Here is a 17296-nt window from a genome sequence, read left to right as displayed (position 1 = left end):
TCAGAAATATTTTTTTTAAGTGCACAGCTTGTTCATTTTGCTTTCCTTACTTCAGTTCAAGTACAGTGTCCTGGGTCACACCAGAAGCTTGTTTAAGATATGGGAGGTCATACCAAGGATTTAAGTACCATGTGAAAGAAGATTTCTCCTTCCTTCGCCCCAAAGTCACCATGTAAATTATGCTGCTTCATGAAAGCTGTCTTCCAGGCAAATTGACACACCATGGCATTTAATCTATTTCATGCCAGTTCAGACTTTTATTTGATACTAACCTGGATTCTGAACAAATAAACCATCTAGAATTGCTTTAGCAAACGAGATGAATAAGGTCTTAAAACCCAAAGAAAATGCAACCACCTGTATTTCATTTCATATGCTTCACTACTGATCAGACTGCTAATCTACATAATGTCCTATTGCAGTCAAATATTATAAGCTACACCAAAACACTGTTAAAGCTTTTCCGTTCCACTACATTATATAGCGACAAAGATAATTTTGAAATCAAAACCTTTACCTTCAATCCCAAGAACATTTTGTTTCTTGCTTTCTTCTGATACTTCAAACTTCTGTATGATGTCAAGACAATATTCTGGTGTCACATTATTCATCTGCACAAAAAACAACAGCATTGGTGTACTTACTTTAAATACCATATCACCAGCATGCCAAACCTCACTTTAGGCTTCTGGGTCCAGTTGAAAAAACATAAGATCAAGCATTAAGATCAGCCAAATATGAGTAAGACAGTCAGTAACACTACTGAAAAGAACTTTAAGATTTTTATTTCATTTTTGTCAGTGTTGCACAAGCTTCACGGCTTTTATCTTTGAGGAGAAAAATAGGAAAGGTAGCAATCACTTAAAACATGTGTCATTTTAATTTAAAGATTAAAATTAACTGTTAAGCACACTTAATAGCTGTAATGGGCAATACTGATGAAATGAGAACTATGAAGTTATATTCTTTAATATAATCTACTTAAACATGCAAAAATATTTGGTAGGGTTTGATTTCATTTTCATGCATTTTCCACTTCTGTGATTTCATTACTTCCAAGAGTGTTCACTATAATATACAGGCTGAGATAAATAATTAGATTCTGAAATGAAAACCAGCAGCTCTTCTGAAACAAATAAGAGTTTTGTCATCAGCTTCAAAGAGCCAGCAACTTAAGTCCTAACTGGCTAGGGGGTCGAAGTATCACCATATAAATATATTTCCTTTAATTTTAAAGGAAAGTAGCAGCTTCTGTTGCTCAGCTTCTCTCTTCTCACACCACCCTGAAGTTGTATAGAACCAAACTGAGAACTACAATTGGGTATATTTCATTTCCTCCACTAATAATATCACAGGATGACAATGAAAACACTAAAACCTTTGGCAGCTTATTTGTACCGTTATTCTGTTTTCTGCTTGTACTCAGCATCCTTTCTCAAAGTCAGCTCAAATGCCCTGACATGCAGAGCAGTCTGGAAGGAGAGGAACATGCAGTTCCTTCTCTCAGATAGTGTGTCATCTCTGTCAACATGACTGCCTCAGGTAAAGGCAGGAGTGAGGTCAGTCATCATGCAGATTACACAGTATTTATTGTTTAAATCTGAAAACAGTCCCTCTGTGAACTGTTCTTACTAATGGACTTCTCTTTCTGGTGGCAACACCAATTTCATTTACTCTGCTCTCTCTGTGGGCTTTGACAAATTTGTGCTTTCCATTATTTCCTGTAGCTCAGGATTCCCAGTAACAATATTCAGCTATATGGAAATCTAAAAGTATGTTGACTCTCTCAATCTGGTCTTCTCCAAGGGCCTCATCGTGCCAACTGCTTGGTTCCTCCTAAGAAATGTGGGTGCCATGGCTGACCATATTTCATAACAACTAAAAGGCTATGGCCTAAGTATGAAAAGTTAACAGAGGAGGGGAAAAACTAGACACGTCAGCATTAGAAGTGTAGTAACAGAAGGCAAGCATGTGAACACTTCAGCTTGAGTTGCCATATGAGCTGAAAAACATGGAGCTATTTTTTAGCCTTTCTTCCCTTCACCCTTCCGTCTGTTTTTCTCCTGCACAAGGAAAGCATGGCTTGGCCCATCTCCTTCTCCAAACATTTCTGTCTCCTAGCTAAGCCAACAATCATGAGAAGCCTGCAGGAATTACACAGGGTTATAGGAAAAAGAACAACTCAGGAGAAAAAACCCCAACAACTGATCATCCTAGCTCAAGTAGATGTTGCTGTTTGATTGTAAACAGTATTCATAGCAGGTCCTTCTTCAGCACGAGCTGGCTAGAATTAACTTTTCATTATCCTGCATGGCTCCTTAATGGCTGAGTGGCAGCATACTTGTGTGGTCTAGGAATGAAAATGTCTAATCTAGTCCAAAGCTGCATCTGCGAGGGGAAAGTCCACTGATTTGTACTTTTTAACTGGAGCTTTAGAGATGACGACATAGGCTACTCATTTAAATTTCATTAAGTTTTAAAGTATTCCACTAAAATTAATATAAAATAGCAATGATAGTTATCAATAACTGAATATTTAGATACATTATTGGAGATGTCCAATACCAATGTTTCCAAAATCTCTTGAATATATGGCTACTTTTTATATTTCTGGTTAAATGCTTTAATTTTGATGGAAATACATCCTTTAAAAGAGTATCAGCCTTTGAACAAACAGTAAGACTTTGTTTTTAACTAAATGAACTACCACTTGATTTTCCTAAAATAAGATCCTACAGAACTACAAAAAAGCAACATTATTGCTAATCTAGAAGAATTTGTAGAAGAATGAGAAAGAAGAGGGAAATCAGTTTTGATTTCACCAATCTGATTGGATGCAGGTCAGACAAACCTATTGCCAAAAGTCTAATGCTATCTGAAGCTGCAAAGCAGTGCAATGCCAGGTAATAGGAGAGGCCTCTTCTTCCAAAGGTCCACAAGCTAACGATGTGAATTGTTCTCATTTCCTATTCTTATAGGAAAGGAAGTGGGAGAAAGGAATGTAAAGCAGTAGAGAAGTTAGGAAAAAAAAGGAAGGAGAAGGTAGAAAAGCAGCACAATGCTAATAACAGGTATTCTGACAGGATGCCAACCCACCTGCATGTCAAAAGTACTGTAATGGTTTAGGCTTTAGTTGCTCAGTTATTTATTCCATAAGAAAAATCAAAATACAAATAATCAAAGCCATTCTTCCAATTTCAGTGCAAGATGTCAATGTAAGATGTCATGACATACTGAGTGACCACATGAATCAGTTATAATGATTATCCTTTTGTGTAAGTATGAGAGAGGGAGGAAGGCATCATCTTGCTTTCCAATCAAGAGTTCATGTTGCTGCAGTAAGGGATTTTTATTTTTTTTTGGAAAGCAGCAAGGATTGATCAGGAATGACAATCTGATTTCGTCTCCCTTACCTGATAGTCACAAGCTCTACAGTCTCTCCTGTTTTCAAAGTCCGTTTACCAATACTGATATTCTTACCAGTTCCCTATTCCTTTTGGGATACTGGTTCCTGACATCCTTCCACACACACCGTTTCAGATCATATCCTGACATACACAGACACGCCCTGGCATATACTATCTCATTATATCCCTCGAAAACGTCTCCCAAGAGTGGAGGTATAGTTATTTCAAAACATTCATTTTCTAAAAATGTACTTAATCCCCACTTCTCACCACTTTTTGTCACATTTCCACTATTCACCACATCCCTAGTTATTCCTCCGATACTGTGTAATTAATGTAGAGAACTAATAAGAGTAAAGTTACTCTCTCAAGAAGGCTTAACTCAAAATGCACTAGCCCATACTGAATAATTAAGGAAAAGCTTTACATAATTATATGTGCACATTCCGAGGGTGTAACTAACTGTTATAAAATTACTTCCTTTTTAGCTCAATTAAAACGAACAGGGGCATTCATTTTTGCCACTAGTTTCTTTTGGGCTGCATACAGCAGCCGTTTTAACCACAGAAGATTCTAGTTTAGTACCAAAATGATGCAGTAGTATTAACACTTCCACCTGGTTCCTGTCACTTGGAAGTACAACAGGGTGCATCATACAATATGAAGCACTTCCTTGGAGCATGCAGCGAATGCTGCTGTAGGCAAGATCTCAGCAGGCTGTCCTTATTCTCAGGACAGAGGAAAACTGTATTGCAAAGTAACTGATCCAAGTGGCAAATAGGCACATGGGAAAACTTCACCCTCAGAAAACGAAAACTAAATATTTCATGTTTGTAACACCAACTTTGTGACTGCATAAAACAATGAACACAAGCATCAAAAAGGTCTCCGGTATGACTGAAATAAAAGCACTTGATGTGCCATGAGTACAGCAGAAAGGCAGAGGGAAGAACAGGCAACAATCACACACCAACTGTCTGAACATTCTTTCCCTATACTTGGATATATTTATACGTACATATATATATGGGAGCCTAGTATTTCCATACCATACCTTTTGTTCCACCTTTAGAAACTGAGCAAGTTCTTCAACAGTAAGATGATCCTTTTTGTCACTGTAACTTAAGAGCAACAAGTAGAGATCTCGACGTAAGGACATCATCTTGTAAAACACTGAAAATTCTTCAAAATTTAGGGTTCCTTGGTTCTCATCTGTGTCTGCTTCCTAAGAGGTAAAGAAACTCAGATAAGCATGCTAAACACAGGTGAATTCAGGGAACAAAGCAGAACAGGTTTTACATACACAAACAGAAATCTAATAAATTCCAGTCTGCAAGATTCTGTTCAGACACAAATTCCAGTAGCAAAAAGAACTCCAAAATTATAATACCATCTATTGGATTTTTGGTAAAAACAGTTGCCACACTAAAGCTAACAGTGTCTTATGAAAGTCTCAATTCCATCCTTAGTTTTGAATTTGTTACCCCTGTTAAAAGGTTCACCCTGGGCTTTATTCTGATCTCTGTTACTCTCCTGTATGCCCTGCAGTTATCCTGGATTAAAATATAGCAAGGAACATAATAATTTCACCCGTGGCTTCCCCTAGCAACAGGGTCTTGCATTTTAAAACATTCAGGACAATATCAGAGTCTTAAACATACGGTAATTCAAACTGCAACACACTCAGCCCCCTGTCAGCACTCTGTAAAGGGGACAACTCTGAAGCAGCAATAAGACTCCACACCAGAACATGCCAAATAGCCCCAGTCTTGATGGCAGGTTTTGTTTATCCTCAGAGGTAGGAAGAGAAGAAAACAGTACTTAAAGCATGTTAATACAAGCTTTTTACTGTGAACATCTGCCTAAGAGGATTGCTTTGGATTTTCAAAACAAAGAATATATTCTGGAGAACTGCTGTCAAACATTATGTAGGTCTCCACAAAAAACAAACTTCATGGAAACTACAACTCTAGCCAAGTTTGAGGCTGTAAGCAGATAATGGAGACAAAATTAAATAAATGTTTAGAAGTATGCTATTGTTCCCATGAAAAATGCCCTTCATTCATAGCTGTATATAGTTTTTTCTTCTCTGTAGTTATAAACCCCCTTGCCATTCTCAAGTCATGTTCTGTTAAAAATTATGTGTTCTGTTCAGGTCAGAACACCTTCTGTGCAGAGCCCTTTTAACACTGACTTGGCTTTGAACCTATGGCCTTGCCTCTACAGTCATACACCAAATACAAGTTCTTCTCCAGATGGAGAACATCCTAATGCTGCTATCACTTCTTCCTTCTCAAGAATGCTCTTCCAATTGGGTGCCCAACCTCACTTCTACAGAAGAGGAACAGATGTAATGAACACATCTCTGACCTGGCTTGCTTTCCAAGGATCCAGTTCTACTTTCCCCTTCACATAAAATACTCCACTTAACTTTGAAGCACATCTTAAAACAGGAAACCATCTTTACTCTTAGTACATGCACGCAACTAAAGTAGCAGCCCCATACTCTACTCCCAGGCGCAGGATCTGGACTGCGCCATAGGCCCAGGCATCCCCGTGGATCACAGGTGCTCCTCCAGGCTGGGGGCTGTTTGCACCATGTCTGAACTGTAATGCCAAGCCACATAAACAGTACCACCTGGGCAGATTGAGTGTAAGAACAGGGCAGAGTAGTTAGATACAGGGGAAAGGATTTGTCCCACCATTATTCTGCTACACCCTTTATCCTGCATTAAGTCCTGGAAGTCCATAGAACTGCTATCACAAAGCACTGCTCGTGGGGTAAGACCTTTAGGATTCAGCCCTGAATGACTAACAGTAAATAAACCTTCAACACGCCTTTTCTACTCAACCTTAGTAACTTTAACCATGTCTGTGAGGTCTAGGACATTAACTCGGGTATAGGCTGGCAGCAACCACAGCAAAATAAAAATAAGTAAAGCATTTTATTTTTAACCAAAAGTTGCCTCTGATTATACAAAGGCCAATGGTTTCTAGAGCTCCCTAGCACTCACTCCTAGACAGTTTAACAGCGCAGACAGAACTACGTTATTTTTCCTCTCAGTACATGGCTTCACAACTCCCTCCCTCTCCTGCAGCAGTCAACAGTATGAGCAAAACCTGAGGATCTCAGGGACCTGCATTTCATTACACCTTGTGAGTTCTAATATCATCTGAGCTATAAACTCAGATCACAAAGTAAGCTGAGAAGAAAATAATTCCCAGCTATCTGGTATTGAATTGGATTTTAAAGCATTTCATATCTATTGCATATCTTAAATGATATTTATCATTTATGGGAACAAGTACAACCTGAATTCATTACCGCAACACAACGCCACCAGTTTCCACACATCTCACATCTTTGGGGAGTAACTTGAAAACTCCATAGATGTATCTCTAATGTGGATTTTAAGCCAGAAAAACAAATTACTTCTGATCATAGAAGATTCCTCAACTTTCCCATGTTTTATAGCAAACCAGCTTTTGGCTGCCACTGCTTCTGAAGAGTTAAGAAAAATTTATTTTGCTCTTCATTATGTCCTTGGCTTATCTTTTCTTTCCTAAAGTCAATACTAGGGCTGGTGGAAAATGGTAACTGCTTTCAGACAGAAGTAAAAAAGTTATTCTGGCTAAGTAAGAGGAAGCTTTTTTAAAAAAAAAAAACAACCAACCCTAATTACTTTCATAAAGCTAGTTTCTATTAAATATTTTTCCATAAAGGAAATGAAAAAATATTTCAATAGAAACAGAGTAACTTCACTGTCCATCAATGCCAGCATAGAACAATTCAGTTCAGAGATGAAAACAATCATGCATCTGAAAAAGTAATATTAATAAATTGTCTTCTGTGTGGTTCATATCATGAAAACAATGTTCTGATGCATCTTTGTCTACAAAAAGGTTAAGGATCAAAAAAAGTCTGTGAGGTGCTGGAAAGGACAGAGTTTTAAGCCCCAACTTGCAAATCCTATTCTGGATCTGTCCAGAGATAGACCATAACTGGCACTATCTTACCACAGCAAAACTGTGAAAGAATACCAACCTGAAACATCTGCCGGACCTTCCTGCGGGGCAGGTTAACATTTAGTTTATGCATCAGCTGGTGAATCTCTTCAATATTCAGCAGGCCATCTCCATTCTTGTCAGCCTCCTCAAAGGTTTGTTTGACCCAGCTACAAATTTGTCAAGGAAAAGTAGAAGAGTGCAATTTCCTCATGGCAAAGGGAGGCAGAGCAGTTAGGAGGTAAGGGACACGACTCAAATTCAGGAGAACAAGTCTCTGCCACAACTTTTCTGGGCAGGGAAATAATCCTCCTTAGCAGAGGACCTTAACATCGTCCAGGGATGAAAACATGAGCATTATTCAATCCAGTCTTCACAAACAAGTTTTCCTCAAGACAGCGCTTCCAGGCAAAACATTTGCATTAAGACTTCCCACAGCCTGCATTACTATTATCAGGGGTGCACTGTTAAATAAAGTTATTGATGGCAAAGATCTGGTGCTATCTACACACACTCATGCCAAACCAAAGCATTTTTACTACTGTGCACCCTGTGGTACAATCTGCTATTGCACCTCCCGCCTGAGGGAACTAAGACTGTTATATTTGACGGCTGGTGGTTTTGTGACACAGCTCAAAGGAATCGAGCTCAAAAGCCATCTGTATCAGGGATAACGTTAATCTAGAGTAAGAGGATAGAATAAGGAAGACTGTGAAACCAGCCCAAGCACATGATTATCGGCCTCTGGTTTCTGTAAGAACCTCATTAAAAATTAACCATTCTTGGTTTTCCATGCTCTCTCCTCCAAGACTGTCACACAGTTCTTTCACCTGTATCTATGTAACTCTTCCATCTCTGGACAAGTTCTTTGTCCACCACTTTATCTCCAATATCTCTGTCCTCACCTTGTGTCATACTTCCAGAGGGCATCAGAATTTTAAGTGGCACAGAGAAAACGGATAGCACCCATACATTTGCTTTTTCTCCCCTCACAAGTGCAAAATGGTACCAAATAAAGGCAACAGCTGTCAAATTCAGAAAACAAGAGACAATTCTTCACTCAGCATACAGCTCATTTTTAACATAACCTTTCTTGGGATGTTCTGCAGTTTTACATGGGTTTGAAGTGACACTCAACTAGCTTTTCTCTCCCTCTTCTCCCCTTCTCCCACCCCCACTACAGCTTCATTCAAAAGCTTAAAACTGGTACTGGTTTGGACTATAATTTACAGGGTCACAATACCAGGCCCTTCACACTCTCATTTCTGCTACTAGCTTCTCTGAGTTTTTAAATACTGCTGAGCTTGCTCCAACACCATCTTCCACTTCTCCCTCCATTCTGCTTGAATTTCTCTGCTTTCTAATCAGTACCTTTTACCCCCTCTTTGCACATATATCCCTTTGCAGCTTTTGCCAAGTTCTTATGCTAGCTGGAACTGCTACAGGGTCATTCTGTCTGCAGTCTCCCAGCTGCCCCTTTCGATACCAGAAACAAGACTTGAAGTGATGTTTCACCAGTAGAGAACATGCAGCTTGGAAAAGTTGTAGATAAATATAGCAAACTGAGTATGTGTGCAACAGAGCATGCAATATATCCCCTATCTTGTATCAGAATTAAACACTGGAAATATGAATTAAAAAAAACCTGATGTACATTCTCCAGAAGGAATATTTACAAGTGACCAGCGTAGATTTACATGTGGCAGAAGAGACAGGTTACAATTTTAATCAATATGGGCTTTGTTGTTTGTTGGTTCATTGTTTTGGGGTCTTTTTGGGGGGAGGTTTTGGTTTGAAGAGTGTTCTTTGTATTTAACATAGAATAAATCATAGAATGGTTTGGTTTGTAAGGGGCCTTAAAGATCATGCAGTTCTAACCCCTCTGCCACAAGCAGGGACATCTTCCACTAGACCAGGTTGCTCAAAGCTAGCTTAACGTACCCGTCAGCACTGTTGTGAAAACAAGCACATCAAGGAAATATTCGATGGACATGATCTTTACAAGAAGTTCATTTTGGTTGCTAGGTTGCAACAAACATTTAAGGAGCTTTAAAGATTTGTGCTCCTGACAGTCAATGGAGGCTGAGAGGCAGACACATACCTGACATACACTGACCAAGAGAAACAGAGATGGCAAGGAATTACTAGTCAGTTTACTTGAAGACTCCTAAAAGCATTGAGTTTCACCTGTGCAGAGGCTAATGAATTCAAGTTTTCAATTAGCAGTATCTTGAAAACAGTCTTCTAATGGACTTTGCAATTTGCAGAAGAAGAATGAAAACACAACTGGGCAAACAGAAGATGACAAAAATCCTGAAATCATGATGGGGTTAGTATTTACTGAGATAACTAGAAATGACTGTTTTGACTCTTCAACAAGAATTTCACTAACAAAATGCAAGACTATCCCCTGACTTCAATGCAGCTTAATCCAGTCCCTAAGGCACAGCTGATGTTTTACTGCACAGGTAAGTGCCCATGTCAAACCCATTACTTGAGCTTTCATCACAATCAATGCAAGGTTTTTGGTCACTTAATGGCAGGTGAAAGGATACCCTATGCTGAAGTCACTAAAAACCGAAAGAAAATACTGAATCAGAAGCTGGAGCTCAGGCTTATAAAAGGATACTGATCGTGTGTTCTCTGTCGCTTAGCAAGTGAGTCCTCATCACTTATTCCAGCCATCAAATATTTCAGTCCTGTGATCCAGGTGCGAGCTTCCTCTGGGTTAGATGTAATCAGATCCAGTGACTCCATGTGGTTGCCATGGTAAATGGTAAAGCAACAGCTCGGGTCAAAGTTCCCCTCTGCATGGCGGTGGAAGATTTCAGACTGCCGGCCTTCGGTGACTTTGTAAATGGAATCAATGACAACTGTTGGGAAAAGGGAAAACAAAAATTGAAATGTTTGGATATTCACCCAACCTCTTTCTGGTTTTAGCTATTTTGCATTATTCAGACAAGATGTCACTAAACATTTGTTACTATTACATCCCAAAGTGCTTTTTGATTTCTAGGTTTATCCTCGCTTTTTCCAAGCCACACGTACAGTGCAGCTGCCTTGAAGGAAGGCCAGTGCATGTACAAGCAGATTACAACAGAGCTCTGAGTGCTCCTTGCTACATCAGAGGACTGCAAGCTACTCAAAGCGGAGCACAAAGAGACAGATACCAAGTGTCTTCCACCAATGAGTGAAACACTCTGTAGCTCCAAAGGGACTGCTCCCATAACAGCTGTGCTCTCTAGAGCAGGAAGACAGGGATACCTTAGCATAGTGAAGGCTCCTAGTGCCATGCCACCTAACAGCTATGCTGTTCGACACAACAGCTCTTAGCCACCACTCGCTGGGCCAAAAGCACCAACTGTCACTGTCTGTAGCCTTCCCAATTGCTTGTTTTTAATCTCAAGCCTCCTTGACAGTCCTGTGAACTTCTAGTTGTTACTTTACTCAATAAACCACTAATTTCAATTTCCAATTTAAAACAGTGCAGCAGAAACATTTCAATAAGAAATAATGCTACACATTAAGATTTAATAATGTCTAAGAAAATTATCACAGTTAGGATTAAGAAACCTCAATCTAAACTTTTCTAGATTCTGTATTTAAACTTGTGGTGCATATATTTAAAATAGTTCTGCACAGTTATCTTCAGTTTGCTCATAATTCATATAGACCTATGAAAAATGTCAACATCAGACTGAACTACACTCCCTTCCTTTCATAATTCTTAACTTTTAGTAGGTGGTTAAACTCTACTCTTGGAAATCTTCACGTATCACATCACATTTGAAATAAGCATCAAAAAGCATTTATTTAATCAAGCCCTGTCTAGTTCACATTTTAATACTGAACTGCCCCAGAAATTAAAAGAAATATTAGAAGTTTACTTTTTGCTTTTTCGCTTTTTCTGGATGGTCTCCATCTAATGCAGGTCCTGTGCTCATCCAGGTAGAAGAGACGAACTAGCCCCTTGGTTCCACTCTTCAGTTTAACCATCTGAGTCCCAGATTGCATAACACTCATGCATCTTTCAACTGTGAAACAGACAGAATAAATTCAACTAAATGGCCATCTAATTCCACTAGTAAAATGACTTACTGGCTTTCTAACATATGCCAAGCATATCACATTTTCAACTTGCACCTTTAATGACAGAAACTAGTCACTGCTGTGTGAGACATACTATTTCTTCTTCACTGGCTTTTCCATACAGGGAAAAAAATAAATAAAATTTAAATTAATTTGTCAAAACACTTTCACAACAAAGGAGGCAAAGAAAACTTTACCATACATTGAAGCTCCTTTGGGTTTGGTAATCTTTCAGCCTGTACCTTGTGCTTTTGACACTGTTAGAATTGATAACAGATTTATAAATACTCAATCCCTCCTCCCTACCACACACATTTACACTCTCTCCATCCTGCTACTAAATTTTGAGCACATACTGTGGTGACTTCCTTTTATCCACCCATCCCATCCAGGATGATAGGGCTTTGTTTCTGTATATTTTGACTAAAATACACCCATCTCTTCCATTTCATCTCACATCTTCCCTCCTACAGTTTTCCAAACAGTAGGATCAAGATAACATTTCCACTTGATCCATGCTCTTAAATTACATTCTCCTATCCATTCACAGCCTCTCCTCACTTGATATCACTCCACATTCACCTCCCAGATGGTTTGTTTACACTCTGGCTGGCTCCCAAATGCTATCTGGGTCTGTCTTCTTATCACCCTTCTGCTTTTTGTCATTTCTCTCCAATACTCCCTTGGTATCACAACAAAGACCAATACACCCTCTCATTCCTCTCTGCCAGAACTAGGATTTATTTTCTGAGCTCTTGACACCTCTTTAGCTCCTACAGCAAGTGGCACAAGCAGCAGTGGTCTCAGCCCCAGCTGAAACCCAACAGTGCTCTCATACACCAAAACATGTTATGGTGGTTCTGCTCAGTTCACCTCCACAGCAGATGTGTGACCAGAGCATGTCTTCCAGCAGAGTCACACAACTCTGAAGCTATCAGTGAAGGAAAACAAGCCTGATGCTTCTTCTGAAGTGCCTCTGGGGCAGATGCAGTCAGAACAGCATCCCAAACATCAGTCAAATATGGGACAAAAAGCCATCATTGCTGGACCAACTTCCTCCACTCCCTCATACTAACAGAATCGGCAAGCCAAACTCCACATCAAATGAACTGCATCAGAAGCAGTTTTTGCCAAGTTGTTTTTCTCAGAGGAAAGCGAGGTTGAGAACCAAACTCTTCTGAAAGCATCAGATGCATGAGGGCAGTAAATTTTTCTTTTATATGTCCATAAATACATGGCCTTCCCTGAATGTACGTAATATATACCAAATGAAAAGGTGGCTTTGGAAGTTCTTTAATATGAGCCAGAAAAGTGCATAAATCAAGCCAGAAATAGATGTTATGCAGTATCCACATACTGACTGTGGCAGTTTTAACATGTATCTATCTGAAGATATGCAAAATACCAGGAAGACAAGCACAAGGGATGGAAAAGTCAGAACCCTAAAGAAGAAAGATTAACTGAAGCAAAACTAAATCTCTAAAACTTACTACAGATGTACATACATGCACACCTTCTCTTGGCAAACTGAGCTTTTCGTTTTGGAACTGCGTTTAGATCAAGTTTGCCTTGGATTCATGCTTAACAAACAATAATTGTCCTCTAGCACAGGAATAAGGTTCTCCATAAAAAAAAGTTGTACTAGTGTGTGTAGATGTGCAAATCTGTACTGCTACATTGGCCTAGCATACAAACTTCAGACACATTCTTATTTCACTATTACAATGATCAATACTATTAGAGCGATCAGTTGCAACAGTGTTTTATCTCAGGAAGAGGTTTAGCAACAAGCTATTCAACACAAAGTCTGCTTCTTTGCACCCAAGGCTATCAGATATTATTAAAAGTCTTACAAAAATAACTAACTCTCACATAAGCCTTTATTATTATCAGCTCAGTTATCATAGGATAAAAAAAACAACCAACAACAATCTGGCTTCACCAAGATGCTGAAGACAGATAACGCAAGGCAGAAGAAAGACGACTACATTACTGTAAGAAAAGCAGGAAAAGGGCCACACAGATAATTACAGCCAACAAAGCCATGGGGAGAAAAAAAAACCCAACCCAAAACCTCTTCACTGTTTCAATTGCCTAATAATTTCTACATCGCATTTGTAATCGTTATAGATGAATTTCACATAGACATTTTCAGATAGACTTCTGAATCAAAGCTACAGGGAAGAGATTTTAAAACACTTTTTTTCAGAGTGGAAGAAATCCAGTTCCTGCCAAATATCTCAACATTCTCCATTTCTCAGATGCCATCTGCAATAAGCCCACTGCTCAAGTAAGCACCATCTTTTCTGCTTGCACTTTTCCATCAGAAAATACCACCAGAATGAAAACATCTAAAGAAGAATAGTAAATATGTAAGAGTTCACTGCATCATCCCTACCGTGTAGGTATTAATAACAGAAAGAATCCAATTCTACAGAACGGACTAGAGTAATGGAAATACCACATCATTCATAGGCCCATTTCATTTCAGATCTGCGAACCATTTACAAAATACACCATCCTCTCCTTTAAGCTATTTATAAAATATAAGTACACAAAGAAAAAAAAACTTCTTTTTCAAATCTATTCCTAATATGCTAATTTCAGTGTCTGGCCAGACATTCACAACAGAGAGACCACCACACATTAGCATCTGAATATGGTGAAGTTTTGAAGAGGTAGCTCAGAATAAAGCTCCAGAAGAGCAATTCAACAATGTTTTCACTAAGGAATAGAAAAACTCATTCCAGAAAAACATTTAATCCTCTAGATAGACCATGAATACTGAGTAAATGAAGCAGCTCCTCGATGCAGAAATTTGAGAAAGCAAGACATATAACGGTTTCCATTATATGGTATTTTTCTTACACAAGGACTAGCTATGCATTTTTTGCCTGAAGTCTGAAAACTAATTTAATGAAACTAGAATACAATATAGTTTATGTATGACAAGAACAAGGCAAGTTAATCTGGAAATACAAAATGATTAAGCTTATGCATTGCATACTTAAAGCTTTACTTTCAAATGGAAAAAAAAAAAAAAAAAGGTGAAATCTACAGTCATTTCTGTTTCCAGCACTATGCAAACTTATTCTTGACAGTCTAAAATCACCACAACAGACATCCTGTAGTTTAATGGGTTTTAATAATACTGAAATCCAGTCTATTTTTTCCTGCCAAAATAACCATTTAAAGCTAAACGGACCTGAGTTCAAAGAGCATTTTTTGGTTTCTAGTTCAAGTGATGATAACCATTTTTAGTAGTACACACATCTCCTTTGCAGAAGGAGCTGCTTCTCTATTGAACAATAAGCCAGATACAAACCCATTTGCGCAAGCTGGACTTTTTCGGAAGTGGCCACACTCCCCAGCACATGGCAGACCTCTGAAGCCAGGAGGAAAGCCATCCAAGCTCTTGGAAAGTCCAGATGTTACTTGAAATCTTGCACATTAGGCAGATACTATTTATTCTACCTGACAGCACAGCTCCTTGCCGCTGAATAAATCAAGCTGCTGCCTGGGAACACTAAGCTGGAATTCTGACCACTAACCATATGCAGTCTTAAGTTCAAAAACCGCTCTAATCCACCACAAATCAGCCAATGCTACTGTCCATCCAGCTCTGCTCTAATCTATCCCCATGTGCAATCAGGTCTTTAATAACCAGGGACTAGCTTAGCACTGGACCCTGCAAGAATTTCTCACACTAAGTTACAGCTTTGTTCACAGGTTTAATAGTCATAGCCTGTTATTCAAGAGTTTGCAATTAATTTGGTTTAATTCTCGACAGTCATAGTCATAATGTGTAGATTTGCTTGCTGCTGTGTTTCACAACAAAGCCTTAAGGCATGCAGGATCCTTTAGTTGATTCTAGAAGGAAAATATTTACAGAATTAAAACATTACACCTGGCATCACTTTCAGTAAAATAGAAATGCACTTTGCTATACAGGGCACATCACAGCAGTGAAACAAACATCCACTCCCCACAGAACATGTTATCCAAGATTAAACAAACATGCACAACTGAAGACAACAGGCAGGCACCATGCAGGAGAGGTACTGGTGCCCAAGGAATGTTGGCTGGGATGCAGCTGGGGTATTTGGTGCTCACCAGCTGCCCCATCACCCACACGTGACAGCCAACACTGCATCAAGGTTTTCTGGGTTATCCCAACTCCATTGCTTTTATGGACTTAATATTACAGCTGACAAAACAAAAAGATTAAATAAGGTATAAAGATCATTACTAAACAATGAGAAGTATCATTATGAAAGAGGAGGAGCTGTGTTTCTAAATTATATGCAGTAACTGCACCAAGCCAACATTAAGCTTGAGGAAATAAAAGAAAGCCATAAAACACATAAGTTACTTTTTCAACTGCAACATCGGGTCTTCTCCCCCACATTCAAGTTTTTTTGGTTTTACTGTACACTTTGCAGATATATCGTTTGCTCTCTCTTCAGAGAGGGAAGAACCAAAAGACCCTCAGGTACCACCACATGCTGTTCCCACCCACAATTGCCAGGACTTCTGCAGACAGCTCCTGTGATTCACTGTACTGCAGCATCCCAAGAGGTTCAACATAAGGTAACTGCTCTTACACTATGGAAATCACAGTTTATCTACTTCAGTAATTCTCTTCAGTTTTCAGATTTAAACCCTGCCCCCAAATTCCAGAAACTGAACTCTAAGTGAGGCTGTTATACAAAAGGTAGGTGGTTGGTAGTTGACAAAGGAGCCTCAGCATTCTCCCATCACTGTAATCATGTACTTGGATCCAGTTTGGAATCCATTTTTTACTTACATTGATGCATATTCCCAGAAGCAGGCACTGAAGTAAAAAAAAAAAAAAAAAAGAAAAAAAAAAATGAAAAAAATCAACCCAAACCGCCCCCACACTCCTGAACTAGAGAACAGTATGAAATTAAACTGTCATGATCCTAGTAGTGAAGATACTCTGGATGCAATTGCCAAACCTAAAGAGACAATCAAAAAACCCACAAAAAAAAATCTAAATCAAAACAAACAAAAAAAAAAACCACCAAAAAAAAACCAAATCACCAAACCACCCACACATAAAAAAAAACACCCAAGAAAAACAACAAACCAAAAACCGAACAACAAACTACCAAAACCCCCAACATTCTCAATTGTCTGAACTCTTCTCATCACTCTTTTTTGCATCGTTTATTCATCATGTGTAACTTCTAAGTTTGCCTTTACACTAATGCCATTAAAAGCCATTTACTCCCTACCTCCATTCCCCAGAGAGCACATTTTATCTAAATCCCACAGAACAGCACTAATATCCAGCACACCACGCAGCTTACCACTAATGTCATCAAATTGTTGATTGTTGTTTTGTTACGTAACAGGCAAAAAACCCAGGAGAACAGAGAGCACAGGTCTGGGGGAATCCATGGCAGCCTCACTCAGGACCATTTTTAATAGCCACATGTCATATTTTATGCCAGATTTTAATTTGATTTACAGCAACTTTTTCAACCTTATGGAATTTTACATTAAGATTCTTGGAGTGGATTGAATCATAAACTCTGTGAAGTCTGAGGACATGACTTGGACATCTCTCACACTTCTGTAAATCTCACAAAATCCACAAGGAAGTTACACAAAACCAGCAGAGACACCAAAGGCTGACATTAGTCCTTGCAAGGCCCAGCTGAAAAACATGCAGGTATTCCATTTCAGCCCTCAAGAAGGTAGAGAACAGTCCAGCCAAACACAAACTGTGACATTCAAAACAACTGTGAATGGCTTACAGTCAATGAAAA

General features: G+C 38.9%; 1 protein-coding gene across 1 annotated transcript in view; it reads right to left on the bottom strand.

Annotated features, from left to right (window-relative positions):
* PLCH1 (phospholipase C, eta 1) overlaps positions 1 to 11446 on the bottom strand; it is a gene marked incomplete at both ends in the record, with an annotated part of 40065 nt that extends 28619 nt beyond the window's left edge. Inside the window, 5 exons of the mRNA XM_010024079.1 lie at positions 518 to 611; positions 4462 to 4632; positions 7453 to 7582; positions 10042 to 10285; positions 11300 to 11446. Coding sequence (XP_010022381.1) covers positions 518 to 611; positions 4462 to 4632; positions 7453 to 7582; positions 10042 to 10285; positions 11300 to 11446 — 786 coding nt within the window. The remainder of the gene's footprint in view (positions 1 to 517; positions 612 to 4461; positions 4633 to 7452; positions 7583 to 10041; positions 10286 to 11299) is intronic.
* Positions 11447 to 17296: the final 5850 nt, after the last annotated feature.

Source organism: Nestor notabilis, unplaced genomic scaffold (assembly GCF_000696875.1).
Source record: "Nestor notabilis isolate BGI_N333 unplaced genomic scaffold, ASM69687v1 scaffold14791, whole genome shotgun sequence".
Lineage (NCBI taxonomy): Eukaryota > Metazoa > Chordata > Aves > Psittaciformes > Psittacidae > Nestor > Nestor notabilis.
Note: the sequence above shows the minus strand (reverse complement) of the source record. Positions and strands in the feature narration are given on the sequence as shown.